Source organism: Sceloporus undulatus, chromosome 4 (genome assembly GCF_019175285.1).
Source record: "Sceloporus undulatus isolate JIND9_A2432 ecotype Alabama chromosome 4, SceUnd_v1.1, whole genome shotgun sequence".
Lineage (NCBI taxonomy): Eukaryota > Metazoa > Chordata > Lepidosauria > Squamata > Phrynosomatidae > Sceloporus > Sceloporus undulatus.
In genome coordinates, this window is record NC_056525.1 from 68442954 (window position 1) to 68468055 (window position 25102).

At 42.1% G+C, this 25102-nt stretch overlaps 2 protein-coding genes across 5 annotated transcripts in view; both read right to left on the reverse strand.

Annotated features, from left to right (window-relative positions):
- Window positions 1-3718, reverse strand: part of LOC121929474 (inositol 1,4,5-triphosphate receptor associated 2-like) — a 28696-nt gene extending 24978 nt beyond the window's left edge. For all 4 annotated transcript variants that reach the window (XM_042465075.1, XM_042465074.1, XM_042465076.1 and 1 more), the window contains exons 1-3: window positions 3520-3718; window positions 3132-3193; window positions 182-258 (exon numbers count right to left, since the gene is read on the reverse strand). In XM_042465075.1, coding sequence (XP_042321009.1) covers window positions 182-258; window positions 3132-3193; window positions 3520-3545 — 165 coding nt within the window. In that variant the 5' untranslated portion in view covers window positions 3546-3718. The remainder of the gene's footprint in view (window positions 1-181; window positions 259-3131; window positions 3194-3519) is intronic.
- Window positions 3719-18329: 14611 nt separating this feature from the next.
- RPL10A (ribosomal protein L10a) lies at window positions 18330-24269 on the reverse strand. Its single transcript, XM_042465034.1, has 6 exons — window positions 24183-24269; window positions 21875-21946; window positions 20631-20711; window positions 20069-20217; window positions 19071-19243; window positions 18330-18525 (listed from the first exon to the last, which is right to left on the reverse strand). Exons 1-6 carry the CDS (start codon window positions 24185-24187, stop codon window positions 18355-18357), a joined length of 651 nt encoding a protein of 216 aa, XP_042320968.1. The 5' UTR covers window positions 24188-24269; the 3' UTR covers window positions 18330-18354.
- Window positions 24270-25102: the final 833 nt, after the last annotated feature.

Consider the following 25102-nt stretch of genomic DNA (forward strand, 5'->3'; position numbering starts at 1 on the left):
CTTTTTGCTGTGCGAGGGAGCCACGCGCAGCAAAACAAGGGACGGATAGATCGCCCTTTTTGGGTGGTCTGTATCCCGCTTATAAGTTCTTTTCCATAAGTCTTAAGATACTGTAGGATAGAGCCATGGCAATTCATCTCCTTTAATTCTTCAGCGTGGCTATACCCCTAGCCCACCTTACCTTTTCGGTGCCACAAGAACTCCCCCTGCTCTCATCCACCATCCTTTCTAAGTTGTCTTCTGAACTGGCCATTAAGCCTATGAATCAAGTGTAAGGAAAAGAGGAAAATGTTTTACTCAGCTTACATTTCCACCACCCCACATCTTTAACCTCCAACCAGAACAACACAAACCACCACATTACATGTGAAAATGACTTCCCACTTCCTATCTTTTGGCCTATTTCATCAATTTGTTACATTTCCACTTAATTTAAATATTCAAATTACAATACACCTCTACTCCTACATGTAGATTCTTTATAGTTCAAAACCTATTGATATTGTCATTCTTTCTTTTTCTGTTATATATTTAAAAATGCATTCCACTCTTTCACAAACCTGTTTGTTGTTTTTTCTTTAAATAACTAAGGGCCCAAAGCTGTGCTCCAGGCCTTAAGACTGGAGTGTGGCTTTGGCACAGCTTCTGGCCTCTTTAAGATGCGTGTGTCATTTAAACAGCATACCTCCAATGTGACCAGAAGCAGCTGTATTTTGGCCTGTCTGTTAGGGCCCTAATTTAGCCATCTCTGCGAATTCTAATATTTTCACAGTCCAGTTCTGAATTGATGGAGTTTCTGTATTCTTCCATATTCATGCATATAATATTCTCGCTGCCATAATCAAATATTGTAACAATTTGCCATGTAATTTCAATGTATCATCTACTAAGCCTAACAGAAACAGTTCTGGTTTAAAATGCACTTTTATCCTGAGTATCCTTTGTTCTTACAATGAATCTACTTTTAATATATTTTCTTTGCCTTGTTACAAATTCACCTTGCATGATCGTATGTCCCTACTTGTTCTTTATACTTCCAGCATTTATTTTTGGCTTCTTTATGCATCTTTAATAACTTATCTGGCATTAAATGTCATCTAAACATCATTTTATAAACATTTTATTTCAAATTATATGATAGCATAATTTTCAGGCCCTTTGTCCACATTGTTTCCCAACTTTCTACTTGAATATTATGATCAAGATTTTGCACTCATTTAATCATACACTCCTTTATCCCCTCCTCTTCTAATTCTAATTCCAACAACAAATTGTGCATTTTCTGGATCATTGTTCATCATTGTTCATCACTGGTGCATAACTGAGCTTCAAATTCTTCTTTCTAAGTTCAAAGTCATACATTTTATTATCAGTTTTGTATCTTTCAAGCAATTGTCTATATCAGTACCAGTACATGTTTGCTCCCTATGCTATCAGTTCCTCAATAATTTTAAATCTATGTTCGCCATTTTCATAAGTCAGAAGAACTTTATATAACAACCACTTGTCATTCTCCCCTTTGCCAGTGTTATCTGATTTAAATATGGCTTTGTGCATGGATACCCATAATAGCATTTTGGGGCACAACCTGGGTCTGTACTTGTTCCATGTTGTTAAGATAGATCTCCTAATGCAGTCATTATTAAAAACTAAATTTTCTTTTACTTTGTTGTGTCAAAGATAATTGTGCTATCCAGACCTCAAGTTGTGCCTTTCCAAATTCAAAAGTTTATTCTTATCCGGTGTTAGCCAGCCCATTAACCACACCACTGTACATGCTGTAAATTAATTTTTTTAAATCTGGTATGTTGCTACTTTTGAGTTCTCAATCTCCAAAATGGACCAGACTTCTCTCCTTGAAATCAGAAGCCAGTACGAGAATTGGTGCCATCAATGGACTTCAACCAAACATAGTAGAATTAGTTGACAAGCAGGTCTTGATGGTCATTTGTGTTAACTGAACCTCTTCCAGTAACACAAAGAAAAAGAGGTAAATTACAGCAGAAAGAGCAGTGGTGAATTATTGTAGTAGACAAATTACATTGGCCATTGTACAGAGAATTTAGAGTAGCACTGCTTCCTACTTGATGGTGAGCTTGTCATGTGAATACAAGCCAGGGCAGGCAACTCATAGTCCTCCTGCAATCCCTGTTATTTCTCACTTATCTATGCTGGCTTGAGCTGTTGGCAATTGTGGACTTACAACATATGGTGGCCTGCAACTTATTCATCTCTGCTACAGACAAAGCAACTGGGTGGTCTTAAGTCAGTGAAGGCCTCTCTTGCATGTAAGAAGTTAATGTTTGAGATTTGCTAAATTTGAGAAGGTGGCATAGCATCATTGGCCAAGATCAAACCAGAGTGACCAGAGAAATTAGAGTAGGCCCAGTCCACAAATTACTGTCAGGAGGTGGCACCATAAAGTAACAGGAGATATAATAGTAGTAGAGGTTTCCCTGTGAATCTTTCATCTAGTGCAGAGGCTTTTCAAGAGAGCACTGGCTGACAGCAGAAATCTACTGATGTGAAAACCTTCTATGCCCATCAGAAAAATAAAATGGAGAGTAGTGCTGAATGTTCTGGTGGAAACAAAAGTAAATAACCATGCAGAAGGTGTTGCAATTAGGCAATGTATGCAAGATACACAGATCAGACCAGCACATTGGCTTGAGTGTGGTTGTGAAGTGCTATGATGGTAGGCATAGAGGGAATGAGAAACAAAATGAGAAAGATGAAAAAACAGAAAGGGATTGGATAGGTAAGAATGAGTTTGTGTTGTATTTTGCCTGAACAAATAAGATCCTGTGAAGGTCATAGTGATCTGAGAGGTGCTTTTCACAGTTAGTAATTAAGCCATGGAAGAAGAATGCATCCCACTTGGATAACAGGCACAAAGGTCCCCTCCCAGAGGACTGCCTTTCAGAAGTGCAGCTGACACCATCCTGTTGGGTTAAGGATGCAAAACCTTAACAACACCAGACAATTGATAAGCAGTGAAGATCCAGCCAAATCCTAACAGCAGTAGGCTTCTGCCAATCCAAACAAATCACATCAGGCAGCTGCCTCATCAAGATGAGGAATAACCCCTTCCTAGCCTCCAGCTACCATCCCCATGCTGCTCTTGACCTTACCTCTGTCCAGTGAGAGCACAAGTCCATCCAGCTCCCCTGGCTGCTGCATCAGCCTCTCTTTTCTAAAAGGATAAACAACAGGCTAGATTAATGATCACAGAGCTCCAACTACCACAGAGAAGAGCATTATACACAGGCAGAGTTGCACAAATTTCCTCTATCCAACCACCCTCTCACAGTGTTATCATCCCTGCAAAGAGACCCTTGGAACATCTTTCACAAGGATGTGTCTTTAAACAGAAGTTGTTTCATTCTGGACCACCTTCTGCAGCATGATCCATCTCCGTAGGGTGCTGTAGGCATCACTTTCCAGTCACCCTCTTCTCTCCCTCCCTCCCAAGCATCACTTACTCCACAGATGCTGCTGGCATGGATTCAGCAGCCTTACCTCTGCAGCACCACTCCATTCTCCATGCCAGCCCAGGCTGCTGGCAGCCAATGCTGCAGAGTCCTTGCCACAACCTTTCCTTCCCTGGTAAACTGGACAGGGAGAGGCTCCTTGTAAAGGCATTTCCCCCAAAAACTGAGTCACAAACCCACAGCAAGGTCTGCACCCATCACATTTCCACTGCCCTGACAAATGGGCCCTGCAGTCTCCTAGGTAGCTAGCTGTTAAGTAAGTATTTACTAATCCAGGGGAGAAGAAAATAAATTAGAGAAAGAGGGCCATCTGCTGATAATGTGTGGTATTTCAACCTCTTTGGAGTCAGAATAGCAGGAATCAATTGGCAAATGCCTCTGAGTAATATACCTTGTTTATAAAAACTCTATGAAATTAATGTGGTGGCGTAAGTTAACAGGCAATCTGAAGGAACATATACATGCAGGGGCAAAAATGTGGTTGATAGAAAAGAATGGGAGCCATAGAGGAGGATGAGGGCATTGATTCCCCAACTAAGAATTCTATCCCCTCCATTAAATTTTCCTTCATTTCCCAAATTCCTAACATTGCAGAGAGTGGGATAGTGAAAATTGTTCACACCTAGAATTCTTACATTAGCTGTGTTTGTGTTCCTGTGGTAACTGTATCTGTTTCTTTTCTTTGGATATCTGAACTGTATTTCTAAATGCTTAACTGAAAGATTAAGTTATTTCTCTGGAACTCAGAAGCATTTTAGTATCTTTCCGAGTCTGCAAGTTAACTGCCTGAAAATTGTCATCATAATTGTTATCTGAGAACTTTTGTCGTAGCTCTTAAACCCCACTTTTGCTCACTGAGAAAATTAATCTTCAGATTAGCACTCCCTTGGTTCTCTGATATAGTATGTTGCTTTTGTATGCTTGGTTTCAGTTACAGAATGAGGAGGAGGGGAAAAGAAGTTATTTTTTTTTCTCAACAAAGACCAAGAAGTGAGAGTAATTTGTGCATCAATATTATTTTGCTTTTAAAAAAACCCCAGTAGTCCCAGTCCAGTGATGGCAAACCTTTTCTGGTCTGCTTGCCGGGGTTGGGGGCAGGACTTGGGGGTGGGGTGGGATCCTGGAACCAAACCCCTGCAGATACCAAGGGCCCACTGTACTGCTCATGCTTTCTTAACACATATGTTTGGGAGTTGTCCCATAGTAGCTACATTTTGGGAGGGAGTGATTACATGAGTAAAATTGGTAAATTATGTAGAAATATACTTTCCAAGTCAATGAAACTAATAGTCCCATTATGTTCTGTGCTGCTCAGGTCTCCTTTGGAGTGCTGCATTCAATTTTGGGTGCTTCGCTTTAGGAAGGATGTATTTGGAGCAGGTTCAGAGAAAGACAATGAAGATGATAAAAGCCATACAGACAAAAACATATGAGGAAAGGTTGAGGTTGCTGGGAATGTTCATCTTGGTGAAGAGAAAACTGATGGGTGACATGACTGCACTCTTTAAACACCTTAAGGACTGTCATCACAGAAAGGAAAGGGCAGGACCAAGTGTAATTGTTTTAAGTTCAGTAGGCTAGATTTTTACCGAACATTAGAAGGAACTTCCTGACAGTAAGAGTGGTTTTACAATATAACCAATTGGCTATAGAAGTGGAGGCCTCTCCTTGGAGTCTTTTCCAACTCTATGATTCAATGAGTTTGTGTAGCGGTAAAGTGTATAAGTGATGCACTGTGCTGTATTTCTTATCCATTATTATTAATTATGGTTTGAATGTGTTTTTAACTGTTTTAACCATTTTTAAATGATACTATTATTTATTTATTAAAAAAACTAATATAAGATTTTAACTTAATCTTGTTTTAAATTACTGGAAGATATCATAGGTCCCACCCCAGGAGAAAGGTGGGGTATACATTGAATTAATAATAATAACTAGCCCAAAATAACCAGACAAAATGTTCAGGCCTGTGCAGAAAACTGTAATCACATGTAATCTTATTTTGAACTGCTCACCATGATGCCAAATTAGCTGTATGTGTGAAGTTATTCTGTGCAAAAGTTGGCCATATGAATCAGACTGTTACACACAGAGAGAAACACACTCTTTGAGAGGTTTGCAAATACTGCTACTCACCAAGGCTGTGAAATGTCAAACTTAGGTGACAAATATACCAAATGATAAATGCAAATGACAAATAAAAGAATAGCTAGATTATAGACTGAGATGCACTATAAGAACAAATTAATGGAAGTTTTTATACACACAGTGAGAGACATACAGAGATAAACAAAGTATCTGCTGTAGCGTGGTTCAGTATTTTGAGTACTGGACCAGTTTAAATGCCTTACTCAGCCAAGAAAACCCCACTGAGTGACTCTGGCCAGGTCACAATCTATCATCCTCAAAGGAAAGCAAAGGCAAACCCTCTCAGAACAAATTTTACCAAGAAAAACCCATGATAGGTTCATCCTAAGGTTATCATAAGTCAGAAACAACTTGAAGGCACACAACAACAAACAATATCTGAAACTCAGCAAGGCTAGCATATGAGGGAAGATTTAATTTAATATATAATTTTTTTCTTTCATGAAAGAGAGTATTTTCATTTTGCTCTTCCCATATGGTGCATAGTTTAATAATTCATAAAATACAAGGCATAAGAGAGACAAATAGCATATTAATTTTCTTCTTGACCAATGAAGAACAGTGATAATGAAGCAAATTTACTTCCAGATTTGTTATATGTACTCAGCAAGGGGTGCATTCAAATTATACATTCCTTAAGATGTACTGATATGTCCTGAAAAACCCAGCGCCTGTGCTCACAGTGGGGGAGTTGAACACAGTCTTCTCTCAGCCTTGTATTCACAGAAGGAGCAGCCATATAAGAGCAATTACGCACTGCAAATAACCCGTTGTATAAACACACTCATGAAATACATACCTCTGTGTTTCATGAAATATTTCCACTTGTTCGGTTAAAGCAAGCCTCCAGAGTCACTGCAAATACGATTTTCTCTTTGGGTGACTCCATGATACTGCAAACAATCTTATCCACCCAGAGAAGGGAAAGAGCCCACTAGCCACCATGGCTAGTTTACCACTGCCTCATTTCACCTTCAGGCTAATCTTCCTTTCCAGGGTCCCAAGATAGCTTTAAAGAAATAGCAGGTGGAATAGGGAGACTATGGAGAGTTCAGAGCTGCTCCACCACCACCACCAAAACCGTGGGACATTCTTCTCCTCTGAGAGCACCTGTTTATGATGGATCTCTTCTCAGAGCCTGTTCATCATCACTGTAATGCCCAGGAAGCTATTGGGAGCTCTCCATGTGCCTAAGCCTATCCCACAGAAAAAGCACTGATAATCCAGGCCAAGGGCAAAGGACTGAGACAGAGCAGCAACAAGCAGGAAGGGATTGGTTGATTTTAAAAGTCTTTAGCCCTTCTTGACTGAAAGGATCCTGAGCCACATCAGGAACGTACACTTCAAGACCCTTACAAGGCCAGGTGAGAGCAGAATAAGGAAGATGTCAGAAATGTGTTTTTTTCCTCCAGCAGGTGGTTCTTTCCATTCATCTTACAGTACCTTGCTATCTATATCTGAATGGATCTGATCAACATGAGTTCAGAAGAGATAGACCTTTCTTCCTTTTAGGCTACTGAATATGCACTGTATTCATGTTCATATTTTCCACATGTCAGCTGAAACAATGTATTTTCTTCAAAAGATGATCCAGACTTTGTAAGGCACATGCTGAGAGCTTAGGAAGTTAGAAATGGTGATTTATTGTTTATAATAGGGGTGGAAAAAGTGCATACCCTCTAAGCATCCTGATTTGGCAGAGACAGTCCTAATTAATCCTCTATTGTCCCATTTTTTTCAGCTGCTTTTAAAATGTCCCAGTTTTTTTCTCCTCCAGCTTTTCTCAGCTGCTGCAAATTGAGTCCAAAGCGTAAACGTAGTTTGCACTTAATTAATTTAGCAGAAAAAGAGGAGAGGAGGGGCCAGAATCTTGCTCTTCACAATAGACTGAGGCAAAAGCAAACTGCTGCAGCATCTCATAGCTTGTATGTTCTTCCTCATTAATAACCTTTGCCATCTTGACCATACTCGGATATTGTTTGGCCACTCGTATCCCAGTTTTCATCTGTGAAATGTTGCAAGGTATGATGGTGTAATCCTGAGGCCACATGTAGCCTATGAGTCTGTTTTTGCAAGCCTCACCCACTCCAGACTCCTCCTTGCACTGCTCTTTTTCTGCTCCCCAGGTAAATTTCCTCTTCTAGAACTTTTGAAGACCAATAAGTCAACACAGACCGCAGCCTCCACTGCATTGTTTTAACATTTGTAATAATCTGTTTTACAAAACCAGAAATTGATTTTCAGCCATCGCCAGATTTGTTTTGGACAGTTCTTGTGACCTCCACAGGGTCCCAGAGGCAGAAAGCCTCTTGATCAGTGATCCCCAAAGTGGGCAGTATGCCCCCCTAGGGGCAATGAGATGATCTGTGGGGGGCAGCAGTGAGGTGGTGAGGGGAAAAAGGGGCAGCACGAGAGCCTTCAGTCAAAGTATTTTGTGTTTAAAAAACATAAGGGTAACCAGCAGCCTTTAGGACCATGGTGGGGATGATGTTGCATGAAACCTTTTTTCAGGGTTCCTTAAAGCCACCATGAAGCAGGGACGTAGCCAGGATTTTAGGAAGGGGGGGGGGTCCAGACTAAGTGCCACCATTATAATGGGGCTTGGGTGTGGCAGGGCAGCAGCACACATCATTAATTTTTCTAATGGAAGGGGGGTCCAGTATGTCCCTGAACAATGTAATGCTTATGTCAGAGTTATTATTATACAGCGCGCCTGCGCATACGCGGGCGCGCCATACGCAGCCTTGAGTATATGCGCTCAAGTCGCAGGGCATGCACGGGGCGGAAGGGGCGGCGCGTCCCATTCAATTGAATGGGCGTGCACGCCTGTTGCGCCCCGCGCGCTCCCATGCCGCCGCGCATGAGCCCCATTCGTAAGGCAAGGACGGACTGTATATTAAAACGTAAAACTAACTTAGCCTCTCATTGACCAGTTGACAAACCAGTATATTTTATTACACTATAGATTTACACTTTTATTGTAATTGTGAGTACAGTAATAAAAGACTTCAAAAGATTAAAATATAATTCTTCCACTACAAATAATTTTATTTCTATATGCCAATTTGACAACTTTCACTTCTTTTCCTATAATGAAGTTGTGATACATTTAATGTGTTTACCTCTTTTAGTTTGCTGTCAGAACTTATTTTCTTTCTGATCACAAACACATCCATCTTGAACACTCAATATAAAAACTGTTAAACTATTTTAATATCACATCGCTCAGAAAAAACATACGATGTGGTTATGCAACAAACATGGCAGGTCAGCAATAATGCACTGGATATCATTAAAACATAAACAAGACAGTCCAACAGGCCAACAGGCCAAGGGACGAAGAGGGGAAAGATGTATGTCCACAAGTGGAATTCCTGGCTGCAGTGTGTGTTTGTACCATACAGTTCCCAGAATTCCCTAGCACTGAGCCAGCCAGGGCAGTCTCAAAGCAGTCTCAAAGTAGATTATTGCTGCAGGTTGGCTTAATAAAGTTACTGCAAATGTATGGGTTTTGGTATTTGTCATGTAAGACCCACAAGGTAAAATTTGTTGTAGTGGTTTGAGTGTTGGACTATGACTCTGAAGTCTGGAGACCAGGGTTTGATTTCCACCTCAGCCATGAAACCCAGTGTATGACCTTGGGGAGTAAGTCACACTCTCTCAGCTTCAGAGGAAGGCAATGGCACAGCTCTTCTGAACAAATCTTGCCAAGAAAACCCCAGGATAGGTTCATTTTAGGGTTGCCATAAGTTGGAAAGGGCTTGAAGGCACACAACAACAACAACAACCACCCAGATCACAATGCACTGTAATGGAACTATATTCTGTTTTAACTTTAGCAGTGGCAACACTGTGAGCTACTACATTGTAGAAATAATGCAGTTTGACACCACTTTTAACTTCCAGGGCTACTAAAAAAAACAACCCCAAACTCCTGGGATTTGTATTTTTACAAGCATTTTTTTCCTTTCTAAAAGAGTACTGGTGCCTCACAAAACTACAAATCCCAGGATTCCACAGAACTGAGCAACAACACTTAAAGTGGTGTCAAAGGGTATTATATCAACAGTGTAGATTCCCCCATGCTATAGAATTGTGGGCTTTGCAGTTTGGTGAGGGGCATTTGGAAAGCTCAGCCAGAGATAGAGAGATGGGGGAGGTCACTGAACTACAACACCCATAATCCCACAGCACGTTGCCATGGCAATCACTCTACAACAGCCTAGTTGGTTATTACCTATAAAGCCCTAAATGGCTTGGGCCCAGGATTCCTGAAGGACCGCCTCTCCCCGTACATTCCGCCTCGCACCCTCAGAACATCTGGGCAGCAACTCCTGAAGGTGCCTGGGGCTAGGTTGGCTGTCACTGCCAGAAGATCTTTTTCCACAGCTGCCCCAGCCCTTTGGAATACGCTGCCCACGGAGCTCCGCTCATCTTCCACCCTGGCCCAATTTAGGAAGGGTCTTAAAACCTTCCTATTTAATCAGGCATTCCCCGACTAAATATCCTGTGGGCCTCCCTCCTCTCTCGTGGCCGTGAGGACGGGCTAAGGGGCTTTTTATTGTTTTTATGGATTGTTGTTTTATTATGGTTGTTTTTAATCTTGTATATTGTCTGCACTTCGGTGCATTTTGTTAGCCGCCCTGATCGTTTGGAAGGGCGGGGTACAAATAAAAATTTTATTTATTATTTTATTTTAGTATGATAAAGTACTCAAGTTGCAGAGTTGGAGTGGAAGCCAGACTCCTATGGAAACGAAAGGGAAAGAGCTTGCTTTGTCTTTCCCCCCTTTCCCTCTCCGAGCTCCGTGGTTTTAATGGAGAGGAGGAGGGGGGGGAAGAAGGAGCTTGAATGCCCCCAGGCCTGAAGGGGGGGGGACCAGACCCCCCAAACCCCCCTCTAGCTACGTCCTTGCATGAAGTCTCATTGATTGCTTCACCTGCCCATGTGAGCTCATTCTCTCAGCCACATCTTTCGCTAGCAGTGGCAGGAAACTCTTGCAAGGCTTGGGCACAGGGCATCTTTTCCCTGGTTTGGTGCCATTTTGGAACAAACTGACTCACTGGAGCAAGGAGTTAGAGCATGTGACAATGCAGAAGTGGTGGCAAAAATGAGGTTCAAATTTGGGACCACGCTTAAGATTTGTGAGCTTTGTTGGGACTTGGCTGGCAGGTTGGAGCTGTGCTGCTGCTCCGGTTTTCATTCACTGGACAGGCCAAGAGAAGAGGTTGTAGAAGAAACAATATTTATGTGTGTTTGTGGTAAAAGACACATGAAGCTGTGTGGGAAAGACAAGTCTCTGGAGATGGAAGGGGAGTAGTATCTGGGGTTGATTCTTGGAAAGAGTCCTTCCCCTTGAAGCAGCTCCTATAGTTAAAATATCTCCCTTTCCCTGCCTACACCAGTCTCCAGTCCAGAGCATGTGGCCTCTGTTAACCATCGTATACACACTGGCCGTGCCCCTCTTCTCCCCAAGAAAGAAGGATTGAGAGTCTTTCCTCACCAAGTAGAAACTTCTCCCTTTGCACTTGGTCACTTTGTGAGCAGCAGCCATGCAGCTGGCTTAGCAGCAAGCAAGAAGCTTCTTGCCCGTACTGGCCAGCGTGGGTGAGAGGCTTCTGGGTCACTTCTCAGCCAGCTGCTCGGTTGCTGCTCTCAAGGTGACTAGATCCAAAGGGAGCAGTGACCAAGTTTGGTTGTTTTAAATTTGCAGTAGAACAGCAGACTTAATATAAAGAAATAGGTATTGGGGGGCACTAGAGGTGTTACCCAAGATGAAAGGGAGCAGCAGCCCAAAAAGCTTTGGGGACAACTGCTCTAGACACACCACAGTTGCCCATCCCAATCTGAAATAATTCTGTTGCATAATTTTCAAAGTCAGACTTATGTGAAACCATACCATATAAGGTAACAGCAATATCATTTTATCACAAAAAAGGAGGAAAATGAAAGATAAAAACAGTGTATCTTATTACTACCATCTGTTCTTTTGTTTTGAATAAAAGTTATCTTTGTTTCTCCTTTTGCCCTCAATTCTGAAGTATTGTTGTTCTTGGCTAGCAATTCCCCTCTCCCACATGTTGCTCAGCGGACCTCATAGATCAAATTCAGAGAAGCTAAGTATCTTCAAAGATATTTTCCTTTGATTCTATATTGTGCCTTTTGGAGACAAATATTTGATTTTCTTCTCCCTTGAATCTCATTTCAAAGCTCACATGATCTAATGTTAAGCAGAGAAATATGAGATGCTAACAGAGAGACAAAGAGAAAGGAAGAGCGAGAACTCATATAGCTCTTCCTCAGTATACCAGTGGTCACTGGCCTTTGCATTCAACTTTCCCCATCTGTGCATTAAATATAAGAATAAATGACCTACCTTGATAGGGATGTGAGCATTGTCACATGCTGAGAGACAAACGTCTAAGCAAAACCACCGAAGACATTCCCTTCCTTCAAGAGGGTTCTCTGTTCCTATATTAATGAAGGCAGCATTAACAGTCCAAATTGGACAAAGATAGGGACACCAATTTATGCTCTGCCCCAGAACAAAAGTACCATCTCATGAACACTAAGCTGCAACACTGCTCCTCATGCTGCCCCCTTGAAAGATTTTCCTCTTGCCAAACTTGCTGTCTTTGGAATGCACTTTCACTGCTGCTGGAGAAGCCCCTTGTTTATAAACCGGATGACTACCGTCTTGTAAACACTCTGTGCTTGTCTTTCTAGCTGTTAGTGAAGCTGAAATCTGGACAAAAAGTCTTTTCTTGGTTTTGTCATCTCATTTTGGAAAGCGAGTGCCATACTGCAGCTTAGGAAAATAACAGAATACTGTACATTGCAAAGGCTCCGAATACTGACCTAACTGGGTGGGCCCAGGAGGAAGTCAACTATGTGGCCTCCAGAAGATAGATCATTTCAGAAAATCACATCAGCATCAGCCAAGGCATTTAAACTGCAGCAGTCTCCACAGTAACCCCAATCAAGGCTTAAATTGAGTAAATGGTGAAGGCTCAACAGAAGATGGATTTGAATGTCATGGCTGAGCTCTAAAACATGTAAAGCAGGTGGGTGTACACATACATAAACAGACAGAATATCATATACACATACACCACTGGTCATGTGCTGTGGGTGCTTCAGTGTTTAATTGACGTATTCACTGAACAATATTTGATCAGCTAAGTTACTTACAATTAACTAAACAGCTTTGTTGAGAGGTTTCTTTTTTAATTGCAGAATTTATAACAAATGACTACGGAATGTCACTTTTGAAGAGGCACAATCTCTGCCTTCCCATACACTTTTCTCCTTTGCAGCCATACACAGGAAACCTTTTTTAAAATGGTGCCTGCTATCACAATACACACATACACCAGTGGCATCACTAGCAGTGTGGGGAGTGTGGCCTGTACTAGGTGACACCTCAAATGAGGGAAGACACCTGGTTTGGTTCTCCTCCCACTGCAGGGTGAATGCACCCCTCTCATCTTAGTGGTAGTGGCCTCCTCATAAAGAGGTCTCTGGCACTGGGGTAAAGGAGAGGGGCAAGTGCACTCTTTTGGCTACTGCTGTCACACACACACTGATAGCCCCTCCTGCAACAGGTGACACCAGGGTAGGGGTGCCACTGGTGTGCATAATTCTAAAACAGAAGTATGCCTCCCCACTTCAGAAGAATTGTTATTCTTATGCAAATTTATTATTTGCATTGTTATGCAGATAATATACATTTTCCCCAACTCATCACCCTTCAAATGCATTCAGATATAATGGCTTGAAATGACAGGAATTGTAGTTCTCCACATCTAAAGTGTGGTAAGCAGGTTCAGAATATAAATCAATGGAGCAAAGGCCTTCTGTTGTGAATTTGCTTAAAGTCATATCTCACTCAAATTACACTGCATGTAGGCTATCTTGTTCACTGGTATTTCTCTGTTGCCTCAGGCAAGAAAATAGCAAAGGCAGCTTTGATTCCTGACCTATTTTTTTCATCGCACTGAACTACAACCAATATATAGCTACTCTTTCCAAGAAACACTTCCCTTCTGCAGCAGAATCTTGAAAGAAGCTTTGTTGCTTTTGATCAGTCATAAGCTGCTGTGATGGCTGTCTGTGCAGAAGGAGAAGCGGTTGTAAATGGCTAGACAGACGTTTCTTCGTGGGCTCCTTCATCATCTCACATGCTCAAGACAAGTCACATCAAGATGGGAAGGTGGAGCTCTCCAAAACCCCTCCTTAGTCCTGCTTAAAAGGGTTCCCGGGTGAGCTCAGCAAATGGCACTTTGTCCTGGGATTATGTTTTTAGCATGCTAACACTGACCTTATTCACCCTGTTTAAAAGCAGGGCATTTAAGCCTGAAAGGGCCAGCATGGTGTAGTGGTTTGAGCATTGGATTATGACTCTGGAGATCAGGGTTTGAATCTCTATGGCTTGGCCATGGAAGCCCACTGGGTGATCTTGGGCAAGTCACACTCCCTCAGCTTCAGAGGAAGGCAAAGGCAAACCTCATCTGAATAAATCTTGCCAAGAAAATCTCACGATAGGTTTGCCTTTGGGTCACCACAAGTAGGAAACGACCTAAAAGCACACAACATTGAAAGCTGAAATTTTCCACATTGTGAATTAAGTTTAAAAGTGTCTTCCCCTAAATGTTGAAGCTGTTGTACAACGAAGAGCATCTTTTTGTATATGTGAGCTTATTGTCCTATGGTTCACAGCATTTGTTTAAAAGTACTGGAGCACATCTTAAGTGTTACAAAAAAAAAGCTCTGTGTGAAACTGTTACGTCTATCAGTTAATCTCTGGAGAACAGAATATTATCATTAGTTGCACAAAATGAGAGGATGGAAGTCATGGTATGCTTAGTACTGGTATTTGGGGGAGTCAAGTTTGGAATTTAATTCTGATGCAAAAAACCCCCCACTAATGCTTTATCAGTGTCTAATAGAGGTGAAAGCCGTGAGACAATCCTCCAATGCTGTTTTCCCTTTCTTTCTCCCTCCCTCTTAACAACAGTAAAATAAAGACAAGCCTGCCTTGCCATGAAATAGACTTTTGAGGTTTTCCTGCCCAATACTAAATGATATACTGTATAGGATTCTAAACAACCGTGTAATGTAACAGAATTTCTCATTGCTGTAGTCAGAGACTCATGGTAGACATACTAGATTATTATTCTTATTGTTATTTATGTGTTTAATAATACTGAGTTGTTTGCTTTTGCACTATTGTAAAACTAAATACAAATACACTTTGAGTGGTATTATTGTTTGGTGGATTTTTGTTTGATCATACACCTGGGTTAAAGGAATACTTAACTTTCTAATAGAACCTTACAATTACCACTGAGTATATTCTTTGAATGTTTAAGTATACAGTGTAAAAACATCATTTCAAAACAGCCCTAGATGTGAGAATAACAAAAACTGAGGTATTAGCACTGGGTGCTTTTAACCCACAGTGCATGCTTTCAATAATATTTCCTGGTTTAACTGTCCACTATTATGCCTGCAAACACATGTGAAACAGAAAGCTTGGCTTTGCTCCAATAAGGATGGTGAGTTGAAGCCAGACATCTTACTTAGAACGTGCCCATTAATGTTAATGAGACACAACTTAGTCATGACTCAGTCTGGATCCAACACCAAGAGGACATAATAATAATAATAATAATAGTAATAATAATAATAATAATAATAATAATAATAATAATAATAATAATTTCTCATTTCAGCACTAATAGAAAAATTCCTCAAATATATTTTAAAGCACTGTACAGATTAATAGTGAGAAATATTTAGGAGCAACCAAATTCTCAGGAGGATCTCACCTTCTCCGCTGGGAAACAGCATTGCTCCAAAATACAGAACACACACTTTTGTGGTTTTTTAATGCGATAAAAATGCCCTACTGGTCACTGCCTAATTTTGTTTTCCAACAAAAATTAGACCAAAATGTTAATGTCTTTCAACAGTTCAAGAATCTATTGCACATGCTCTGTTTTAGAGCAAGAAAGACTTTGGCGGGATACAGACTGCCCAAAAAGGGTGGCCTCCCGCCGCCCTGGTTTGCTTCGCAAGGAAGCTGCAGCGGACAAACCACGCGGCTCCATTGCAGAACAAAAAGAACCCACTTTTTGCAGGTTCTTTCTGTGGCGTGGTTGTGATGCCTCAAGGCACCAATGGCGCACTTGTGGCGTCACAAAGGCACCAGGACATGTGGACGCTAGGCGTCCATCACATCAAAATGGCGACACACGTATGTACAGGGCGCCGCCATTTTGACGCCGTCATGTGCGAGGGGCGAGTTGCGCCTGGAAGCGCCACCCCTCGCATATGACGGTGCCCTATAGGGCCCGTCTGTACAGCGGCATAAGCTTTCCTGCTACAAGGTGACCATGCAGTTTTGATACTTGCATTGTACCATACAGCAATCCTAACAGATGACAAATTGCAGTGCATTTTCTTCTGTCTGTTCTTGAAATCTAATTTACCAACAGACCTTTTGTCTCTACTAAACTTATTTACTAAGAAGCTGTATCAGTGATTTAACCCAACTGTTCTCTGATGTCAATTATCAAATGCAGCCACATTAGATCACATTTTCCAAGATGGATAGTTTGGGCAATTTCCTTTTAGAATATAGGTGGTTAAAAGATACATTTAAGCCCATTTTTATCTGTAGTCAGTTCTAAAAATACGAGCCGTCATGGAACAGTTAATACCTTCAAATTTCTACACCATGTAGGATATTTTATGTGTGTACATGATAGAACTGCTGAAATGCCTATTGAAGTTTGCTTCATTTTGCATACTGAGTAGTTTTTAAAGGCTCCAAATAGTTGTACTGGTACAACCACATTGTTTTGTAATATGGGAATGTGGACACATGTATACATTTTGATAAAGAAAATGAAAACTGATGTTGAAAACTAGTAGCGTTAACAGATATGTACACCTGAGTGGAGTATCTTGGCCATATGAACCAGGCTCCAGCACAGAAGCCTTATCTTCCCCAAACAAGGGGACATATGATCTTTGATCACCACTCAATTTTGTCCAATACATTCCACCATACACATCCTTTCACTGCAATTTACTGTTAATAGTATCCCTTTAAGATACTTATTAACCCTGGTCGTCATAGTCCTATACTCAAACTTACTACCCCACACTGGCTCCAATGTAGTGTCTAGATCAAGGGAAGTAATAGGGCCACTGATGTTCTGCTTTGGTCAGGCCCCACCTGGAATACCTTGTCCAGTTCTGGGCACAATTCAAAAAGGATGTGGAGAAACAGTAAGGGCTGTTCGACAGTGGAACAAACTCTCTCAGAATGTAGTGGTCTCCTTCCTTGGAGGTCTTTAAGCAGAGGCTGGATGGCCATCTGTCGGGGATGCTTTGATTGAGAGTTCCTGCATGGCAGAATGACTTTAGACTGGATGGCCCTTATGGTCTCTTCCAACTCTTTGATTCTACTGTACGTACAGGCAGGTGACAATGGCGAGAAGATAGTTGGGAGCACCTTGGTAGCACAGAAAGATGCACAAGTAGGTGTCATTCACAGTGGTTGCCTAAGTACAATCCTTAATTAAGCAGCAGCCAATCTTTTCTCAAGTTTAAACAAAATCTCTTGGACTTGGAGGAAAGCTAATCAAATGTTGTAAAATGTGTTCCCAGGGTCATAGCATCTATAGTACAACTATCAGATCCAATATAGTTAACTAATATGCTGTATATTTATGCTAAAAATGTACAGCTGGAGTGGGTATTTTTGGACTGCAACTCCCAGCAGCCCACAGAATTGGGAGTCCATGCTCTAAAGGTTCATACCAGACCCTGGCAGAACTGGGCTGGCTTGACTACAGCAAGCCAGCCAATCACACCTCAGGGAATGCTGTGAAGGTTGGCCTAAAGGTAGAAAATTCAAAACTGAGCATTGTCTCTGACAGAAGGCAGGCAGGGGAAAATGGCATAGATAGGGAAAAGCTGCAACAGGACAGTGCACACCATGGGAAGAACTGAATTGGGTTTTGGGGAGCTGCGAGCAATTAGTTCAGGGGTTAATGAATGTGTGATCCAACTGCGTATTAATAAACTTTCACTTATTCTTTTATAGCTGTGGATGAGTCTGGTCATGCTTACAACAGTGAATCCACTGAACAATACATCAATGGTCTGTAATATCAGTCACTTTGAAGTCCAAATACTTGATCCAGGGAGGGATCTTGAGGGGAAAATGGATAATTCTGTCCAAAGCCCTGGGGAACTACTCCAAGTCACCATAAAAAATACTGAGATATGATAGTCAAACCAATGGTGATCTATTTGCACCCAAAACAAAAAGCTACAAGTATTAACAGTTGTTTGATGGAATCAATGAACTCGAAGTAAATCCTGGATTCAATTAAAGTCCAATACCTTGCTCTTGTTAATGAACTGTATTATGCTGAACAGGCTACTTCCAGATCTGATTAAAGCCCTACCTATGTGCTTTTTCTAGCCCTGGTGACCAACGTCTGTATATCCTTCAGCATTATTATTTCTATTGCTATGTGACAAAGTGTTCCTTGGCAATCCTGGATTATAATTGCATCTGAATGCTGGTACTGGTGATGGGCAAAGGGATCTCACTTTACTGAAATTCCAAGTACTAGAGCTTTATAAATCCAACAGCCACACATTAAGTTAGTCAAAAACAACTGTATTGTTATTAGTACAGGCGCTGGGGTTTCCCCATGGTACTCTTGATGTACAAGGCTCGCACATTTTGCCAGTTTTTCTTCAACAGAGATACCAGGAAATTGATGGCCAGATGGATATTGTAGACCAATTCATCCTCTGTCATCTTCACATGGCCAACTGCTACAGCCAGACACAGCACCTGGAAGAATTGATTAAATTACAACATTCAATTATTCATCTCTCTCAAAGTAATAAAGTTAAGGAAAAGGGGGTGGGGTGCACATCTAAAGCAAACAAGAAAGGCTATTTGATATGCTATATGTCAGACTGAACTGACAATTACATTTTAGGCATGAAGGTGAAGAGGACTGCAGTTTGGTGGAAAAGGATACAAATGGTTTTGTGGTAATCAGAACAAAAAATTCTTTAACACTGAACTGAGCACATTAAGCAGTTTGTCACAGAAATACAGTCAACTTGTACAACATTAAAGACAAGATTAATGGATCTTGAGACAGATTTTTTTTTATCCTCTGCCTTCAGCTTTCCTTCAACCAAGATATCCTTTTTTAATAGGAGAAAGCCATTCTGGTTCTCTATTCCAAAGGATTCAACTCATTTCACACAACTGTATCTTACTCCTCCTCCATAATCCAGATTTGCTATTTGTAGATAGGGTTTAAGAATAAACAATACAAACTATGCAAAAAATAGCATCAACATATGTAGTATTTTTAAAACTACCTTTTTCATTTGAAACTTGATTGTGGATTTGACTTCATCAATCTTTGATACCATGTTCTCATTGTGAGTCAGGAGAGAAGGAAATTTGCCAGCCTTGTTCAGTCCTGGGCCTAAGATTCGAGGAATCTGCTTGATTAGGGACTCGGAGGCCAGGAAAGCATCATATTTTTTGGCTGTTTTAAAGAAAACTCCAAAGATTAATACATAGCACTAAGACCATTAGACTCTCCTTAAAAGCTTACACAACCGAGTACAGGTATTTTCAAATAGCACCTATGAAGACTTTCTAAACACCCAGCCCTACCTCCATCCTCTTTTTTTGTGGAGACTAAAATCCAGTACCAAAACATGCACTCAAGAGCTGGGAGTTGATCTATCCATAGGTGAAAGTACCATGTCTTGGACTGGATTCTGTTCTATAGTTTGTTAAGCCATTCCTGCAAGTTGAAGCAGTAAGCCAGGATGCATCAGTAAACTGTCTTGTCCTCAACAAGCTGGAATTCTTTTGGATTCCAGCATGTCATAACATCTGCATTCAAGCACCATGCTTTTTCTCCTCTGCTTACAAAATAAATTCAAAACAATTCATTAAGGTCAGGTTGAATCTCTCTTATCCAAAATGCTTGGGACAAGAAGTGTTTTGGATTTCAAGATTTTGTGGGTTCTGGAATACTTGCATTTGAATATACATACATAATGAGATCAGAGCCAAGTCTAAACACAAAACTGATTTGTTTCATATATGTTATACACATAGGCTGAACCAAATTTTATATTCTACTCTACTCTCTCTATATATATGGTATGAAAGGTTTGTGTTTACTGAATCATCAGAAAGTAAAGGTGTCACTATCTCAACTATCCATGGAAACTGTTTTGTTTTTGGAGTATTTTGGATTTAAGAATTCCAGATAAGGGAGACCCAACCTGTACGCTAATCAATAAGGTTTTGCCTAGATGAGAGAAAGTACAATCAGTGATTGAGAAATTTTGCTCACCAAGTTTCTTCACCAGCTTCTTGTTCTTATTAAGTTTTTTCAGAGCTTCTATGTCCATATGAGGGATGTCAACTGCTTTGGCTTCATCACAATGCTGCTGATCCCCCAGCACACAGATTGAAAACTTTGGCCGTGGAGCAGACTTGAGCCTGGGAGAGGAAAGAGGACAGTACCAATAAACATTTCACACATCTGACAGAACAACATAAAATGTAAAAGGTATGTTCAGATTCATGGCTGGAAAGCCTTACCACAGCCAGCTGGCAAGTCTTCACCCACCAGCGTTTAAGTCTGGCTTCTTAAAGTGATCGGTGGGATTAGCAGGACTGCCTACCACACCTTCCCTCATGTTTTAAGACCCAGGGTAGGGGTCCGTCCAGTCACACCCACTTTACAGTGGGAGGATCTGAACTACCCGGGCAATTCAGCATTACACCCAGCTGCTATGCAGGTTAGCAACCAACATGCTACCACTTTGTAAAAGATAGGCTGAACTTAAGATCTCTGTAATAAGGAGCAGGGTGCAAGCTGAAGGCTGGGTGGAACAGGAACAAATCCAAACCTGACAGTGCCAGAAAAACGCTTGTCCTTTTGTGGGTCATAGTTTTTCAGACTGATCTGCAACTCCACAGTCTCCAAGAATCTAAAGAAACAGAAAGTTACACAAATTTGGCTTTAAAACAATTTAGTAACACACAAAATATACCTAAGTGCATTTGGGACAAATTAAACAATGTAATCAACACTGCAGGAATAGGTGAGAAGCCTAAATGCCCCTCACATATACAGTTCAAGAATCAAATGATGAATAACCAAGAATCCCAGTTGTCACTGACACCCTGGCAAGACTATGTACCTAAAATGCATTAAAATAAGTAAGAGAGGGATGGGAACAACGTGGGAGCTCAATCCCATATTAGTTAATGGGTGGAGATGTGTGTGCATCTCTGCACCATGGGGAGAGATAAACAGGAATACCTTGGCCACTGTACTTATGCACAATAAAACAGAACTGTACTGACAACTAAAGGGATCTCTTTGATTAATCACAGATTTAATTCCTTGAGGAATTAAATTCCTCACCACTATATTAAGATTTCTCTATTCCCTCCCCATCAAGAGAGAATAGGGCTAGGCTGCTGGAGTATTTCACTAAAGGACTAAAACTTGCTGATTCGAACTTTCTATTCGCATGCTTACAAGCTACCCAATTACTTAACGGTCTGCTCTGCAGACACCACCCCACAAAATGCAGAGGAAAAAGGGAGGCCTCCGACATTCAGGATCTGCTTGTTTATCCTACACTACCAGATTAAGACAAGATGGTGCTGGGAGGCATCTTCTAGCTTTATAACTAACAAAGAACCAGCAGAGCATTGCTACAAAACTACTATCCACTGCCTTAGTAGCAATCTGCATGCATCACTGCCTTGTTTTTTCTCATACTTTGAAGAGGGGTAGGGTAGGGTAGGAATAGTTCCAAGTACTGCATTCCACTCTCTGTCACAGGGACAACACACAATCTGCCATGCTTCCTTACAAGTGATGAGGTAGTACTCTGGCTGTCACCACTAAACTCCACATTCTCCTTAATGGGAAGAAGCAGAACATGCGGCAGCCAACTGTCTAGCCTTAGAGCTCCACTTTTAGGACAAGAAGGGAAACGAACCCTTAGTAGTGCTTTTATTTAATACTTTGCATAGAACTAAGCTGCTACTCTGCATTGATCTCATGAATCAAAGTACTGCTCATTAAGTTCATAGAATTAGGAAGTATGAACTAGAATTAAGGTGATACACTTCTTACTTGCGTGTCTTTGCTTGACTCCCCTGAAGGACTTCCTTCACCGCTTCATACAGCGTGTCACGGGAGACCTTACTGTTATGGGAAAACATAGTATATACATGAGGTATGTTTGTATAGATGTTGTAAGAGGACATGAATATATGCAACACCAAAAAGAAGAGGACACCCTCCCCCCCCCCCCCCCGAAAAATAGTTATCCAGTTTTACTTGCAGCATGGCAAATTTTCTCTGCTGCCAAGGAAGCAATGAGTCAAAGGGAAGAAGGTGCTTGAAAGAAATAGGTTTTCTTTACTACTAGGTTCAATGAGGGCTGCTGTAAGGACAAAGTTTTCAACTCAGGGTTGAAACGGACCCGCATAAAAAGCTGGATTCCAGCAGGCTTGGGGTCATGGCGTACAGATGGCCCACACCCCAAGACACCCAGAAGTTGGCTTCAAGTCGCCCGGCTGCCCATGGGTCAGGTTCTGGGTGCTTTGGCAGCACAACGTTTACACACCGCAGGAGCATCTTAAAACCACCCATGGGCCATGGCAGGCATGAAAAACTGTCCTTTTGGTGGCTCTTTGCTTCTCCTTTTTTTTTTTTGGCCGGCTTCAATACAGATTGGGGCTGCCTAAGGGGTGGCCTGTTTCACCTCTCAGTTTACACTGTCCCAAGAGAAAATAAGATGCCCTGTCCATTTTGATGTGGCAACCCTTACTTATCACTCATTTCTAACTTCTTACCATGGGCTGTGAGAGGAACCCAGCCTCACCAAGTACATGCTTTAAAGGTTTAAAGAACACTAGTCTTGCATACTAAAAAAGCTTCCAGTAAGTTTGAGAATGTTAATGTTAAGCTTTGCTTCAGAACAGCCAGCTTCAAGTTTAATGGGGGTTTATCTGGGTCTGGTTTACAGGTGGTTTGGCCAGGAGTTCTATATGTGCAACTCATATAGAGCAGGCATGTCCTGCAGTATTCAGTAATGTCTGGGTGGATTAGGACTTTATTACCCAGCCTCTACTGTCTTCTTCAAAACCCTAATAGACACACACATTTTGTGCTTTTCAGCAAAGCGCGTGTGTGATAAAACTGGCTATTAAGTAAGGAAAGAGGCTGGCAAGAATAACCATGTTTTCCAAGACAAGCTGTGCAAATTCTACACAGGACTATGCGGTGTGCCTTCAAGTTCATTTGCAACCTATGATGACCCTATTACAAAGTATTTTCTTGGGCTGAGAATGTGTGGATCGCCCAAGTTCACCCAGTAGGTTTCATGATCGAGTGGGGAATCAAACCCTGGTCTCAAGAGCCACAGTCCAAAACTCAAACCACTATGCCACACTGGCTCAGTCTAACCAACCCCTAAAATCAGTGATCCTCAAACTTTGTTCCTGCATGTTTCTGAACTTCATAGAATCATATGAATTGGAAGAGACCCCAAGGGCCATCCAGTCCAACCCCATTCTGCCATGCAGGAAATCCAAATCAAAGCATCTCTGACAGATGGCCATCCAGCCTCTGCTTAAAGGCCTCTAAGGAAGGAGACTCTACTACACTCTGACGGTTGAACAAACTACTGTCAGGAAGTTCCTCCTAATGTTGAGGTGGAATCTCTTTTCCTGGAGCTTGCATCCATTGTTCCGGGTCCTGTTCTCTGGAGCAGCAGAAAACAAGCTTGCTCCCTCCTCAATATGACATCCTTTCAAATATTTAAACAGGGCTATCATAGCATCTCTTAACCTTCTCTTCTCCAGGCTAAACATCCCCAGCTCCCTAAGTCCTTCCTCATAGGGCATGGTTTCCAGGCCCTTCACCATTCTAGTCGCTCTCCTTCCTCCACATCCTTTTAAAATTGTGGTGCCCAGAACTGGACAAGTATTCCTGGTGTGGCCCGACCAGAGCAGAATAGAACGGCACTATTACTCCCTTGACGTAGACACTATATTGGAGCCAGAGTGGGGTACTAAGTTTGAGTGTAGGACGATGACTCTGGAGACCAGGGTTCGAATCCCAGCTCTGCTATGAAGCCCACTGCACTGGGGGACCTTGGGCAACTCGCACTCTCTCAGCCTCAGGGGAAGGCTATGGCATGGCCCCTCTGAGCCAACCTTGCCCAGAAAACCCCATGGTAGGCTGGCCTTAGGGTCGCCATAAGCGGGGAAGGACTCGAAGGCGCACAGTTCTCTCCCAGGGGGCCCACCCTTCCCAATATCCTCCCCGAGAGTCGCCCGCATCCTCCCCGCAGGGACAGGAGCGCTCAGCCAAGGCCAAGCGAGCCTCTGGGCCGAGGATGGCTCTGGATTGCCAGCCCCGGTCGGACACCCACCTCATCTTGCCGCCTCGCCTGAGCGGAAAAAGAAAGGCCTGCTCCCGCTCTCGTCACAAGTAGGCGACCAAGTCTCGCGAGATAGAACGTTCAGTCGCGTCAGAAAGCCGCACCGCCAGGGGGCGGGGCTTAGAGAGAGAGAGAGAGAGAGAGAGAGAGAGAGAGGGGTGCAGTGCAGCGCACTCTGGGTAAATGAGTGCGGAAGTGCTGCTCTGGTCAATGCTTTCTTATTGTTATGTGCCTACAAGTCATTTCAGACTGATGGCGACCCTATAATGGGGTTTTCTTGGCAAGATTTGTTGAGAGAGGGTTTGCCATTGCCTTCCCCTGAGGCTGAGAGAGTGTGAATTGCCCAGGGTCACCCAGTGGGCTTCATAGCAGAGCTGGGAATTGAACCCTGGCCTCCAGAGTCCTAGTCCCAGCATTCAAACCACTGTGCCACACTGGTTCCCAATATGTGTAAAAATGGCCAAGCTGATTTCCTCTTGAGGCTGAGAGAGTGTGACTTGCCCAAAGTGGCTCTACATGGCTGAGCTCGGATTCGAACCTTGGTCTTCACAGTTAGTGATCCAGTACTCAAACCACTAGGCCACGCTGGCACCAATACAAATAATTACGGTGGCCAGATGTCCTCCTCGCCACAAAGGAGGACAAGGCACCATAAAATGTAGGGCATTCAAAAAGTGGAGGACATGACCAAATAAAAGCTGAAAACACTCATGTAAATGTCGATTCTTGCTTCATTGGTCCAAAACATACTGCAGAAATAATCCAGTTTGAGACTGCTTTAACTGCCCTGACTCAGTGCAACAAGGCACCAGAGCTCCCTTATAGTTACAGAGAAGCCTAAATATCTCACAAAACTACAATTCCCAGAATCCCCTAGCATGGAGCCAGTGCAGTTAAAGGGGTCTCAAACT

Bases quoted from the DNA above. Each gene is read 5' to 3' on its own strand.
- RPL10A (XM_042465034.1), bottom strand. The intron at 20,712-21,874 runs GTAAGAAGTGTA...CTGTTTCTTTAG, and splicing joins AGTCAAGCAAAGACACGCAA to ATTCTTGGAGACTGTGGAGT. The intron at 18,526-19,070 runs GTAGTTTTAAAA...CAATTCTTCCAG, and splicing joins TCAAGTTTCAAATGAAAAAG to GTGCTGTGTCTGGCTGTAGC.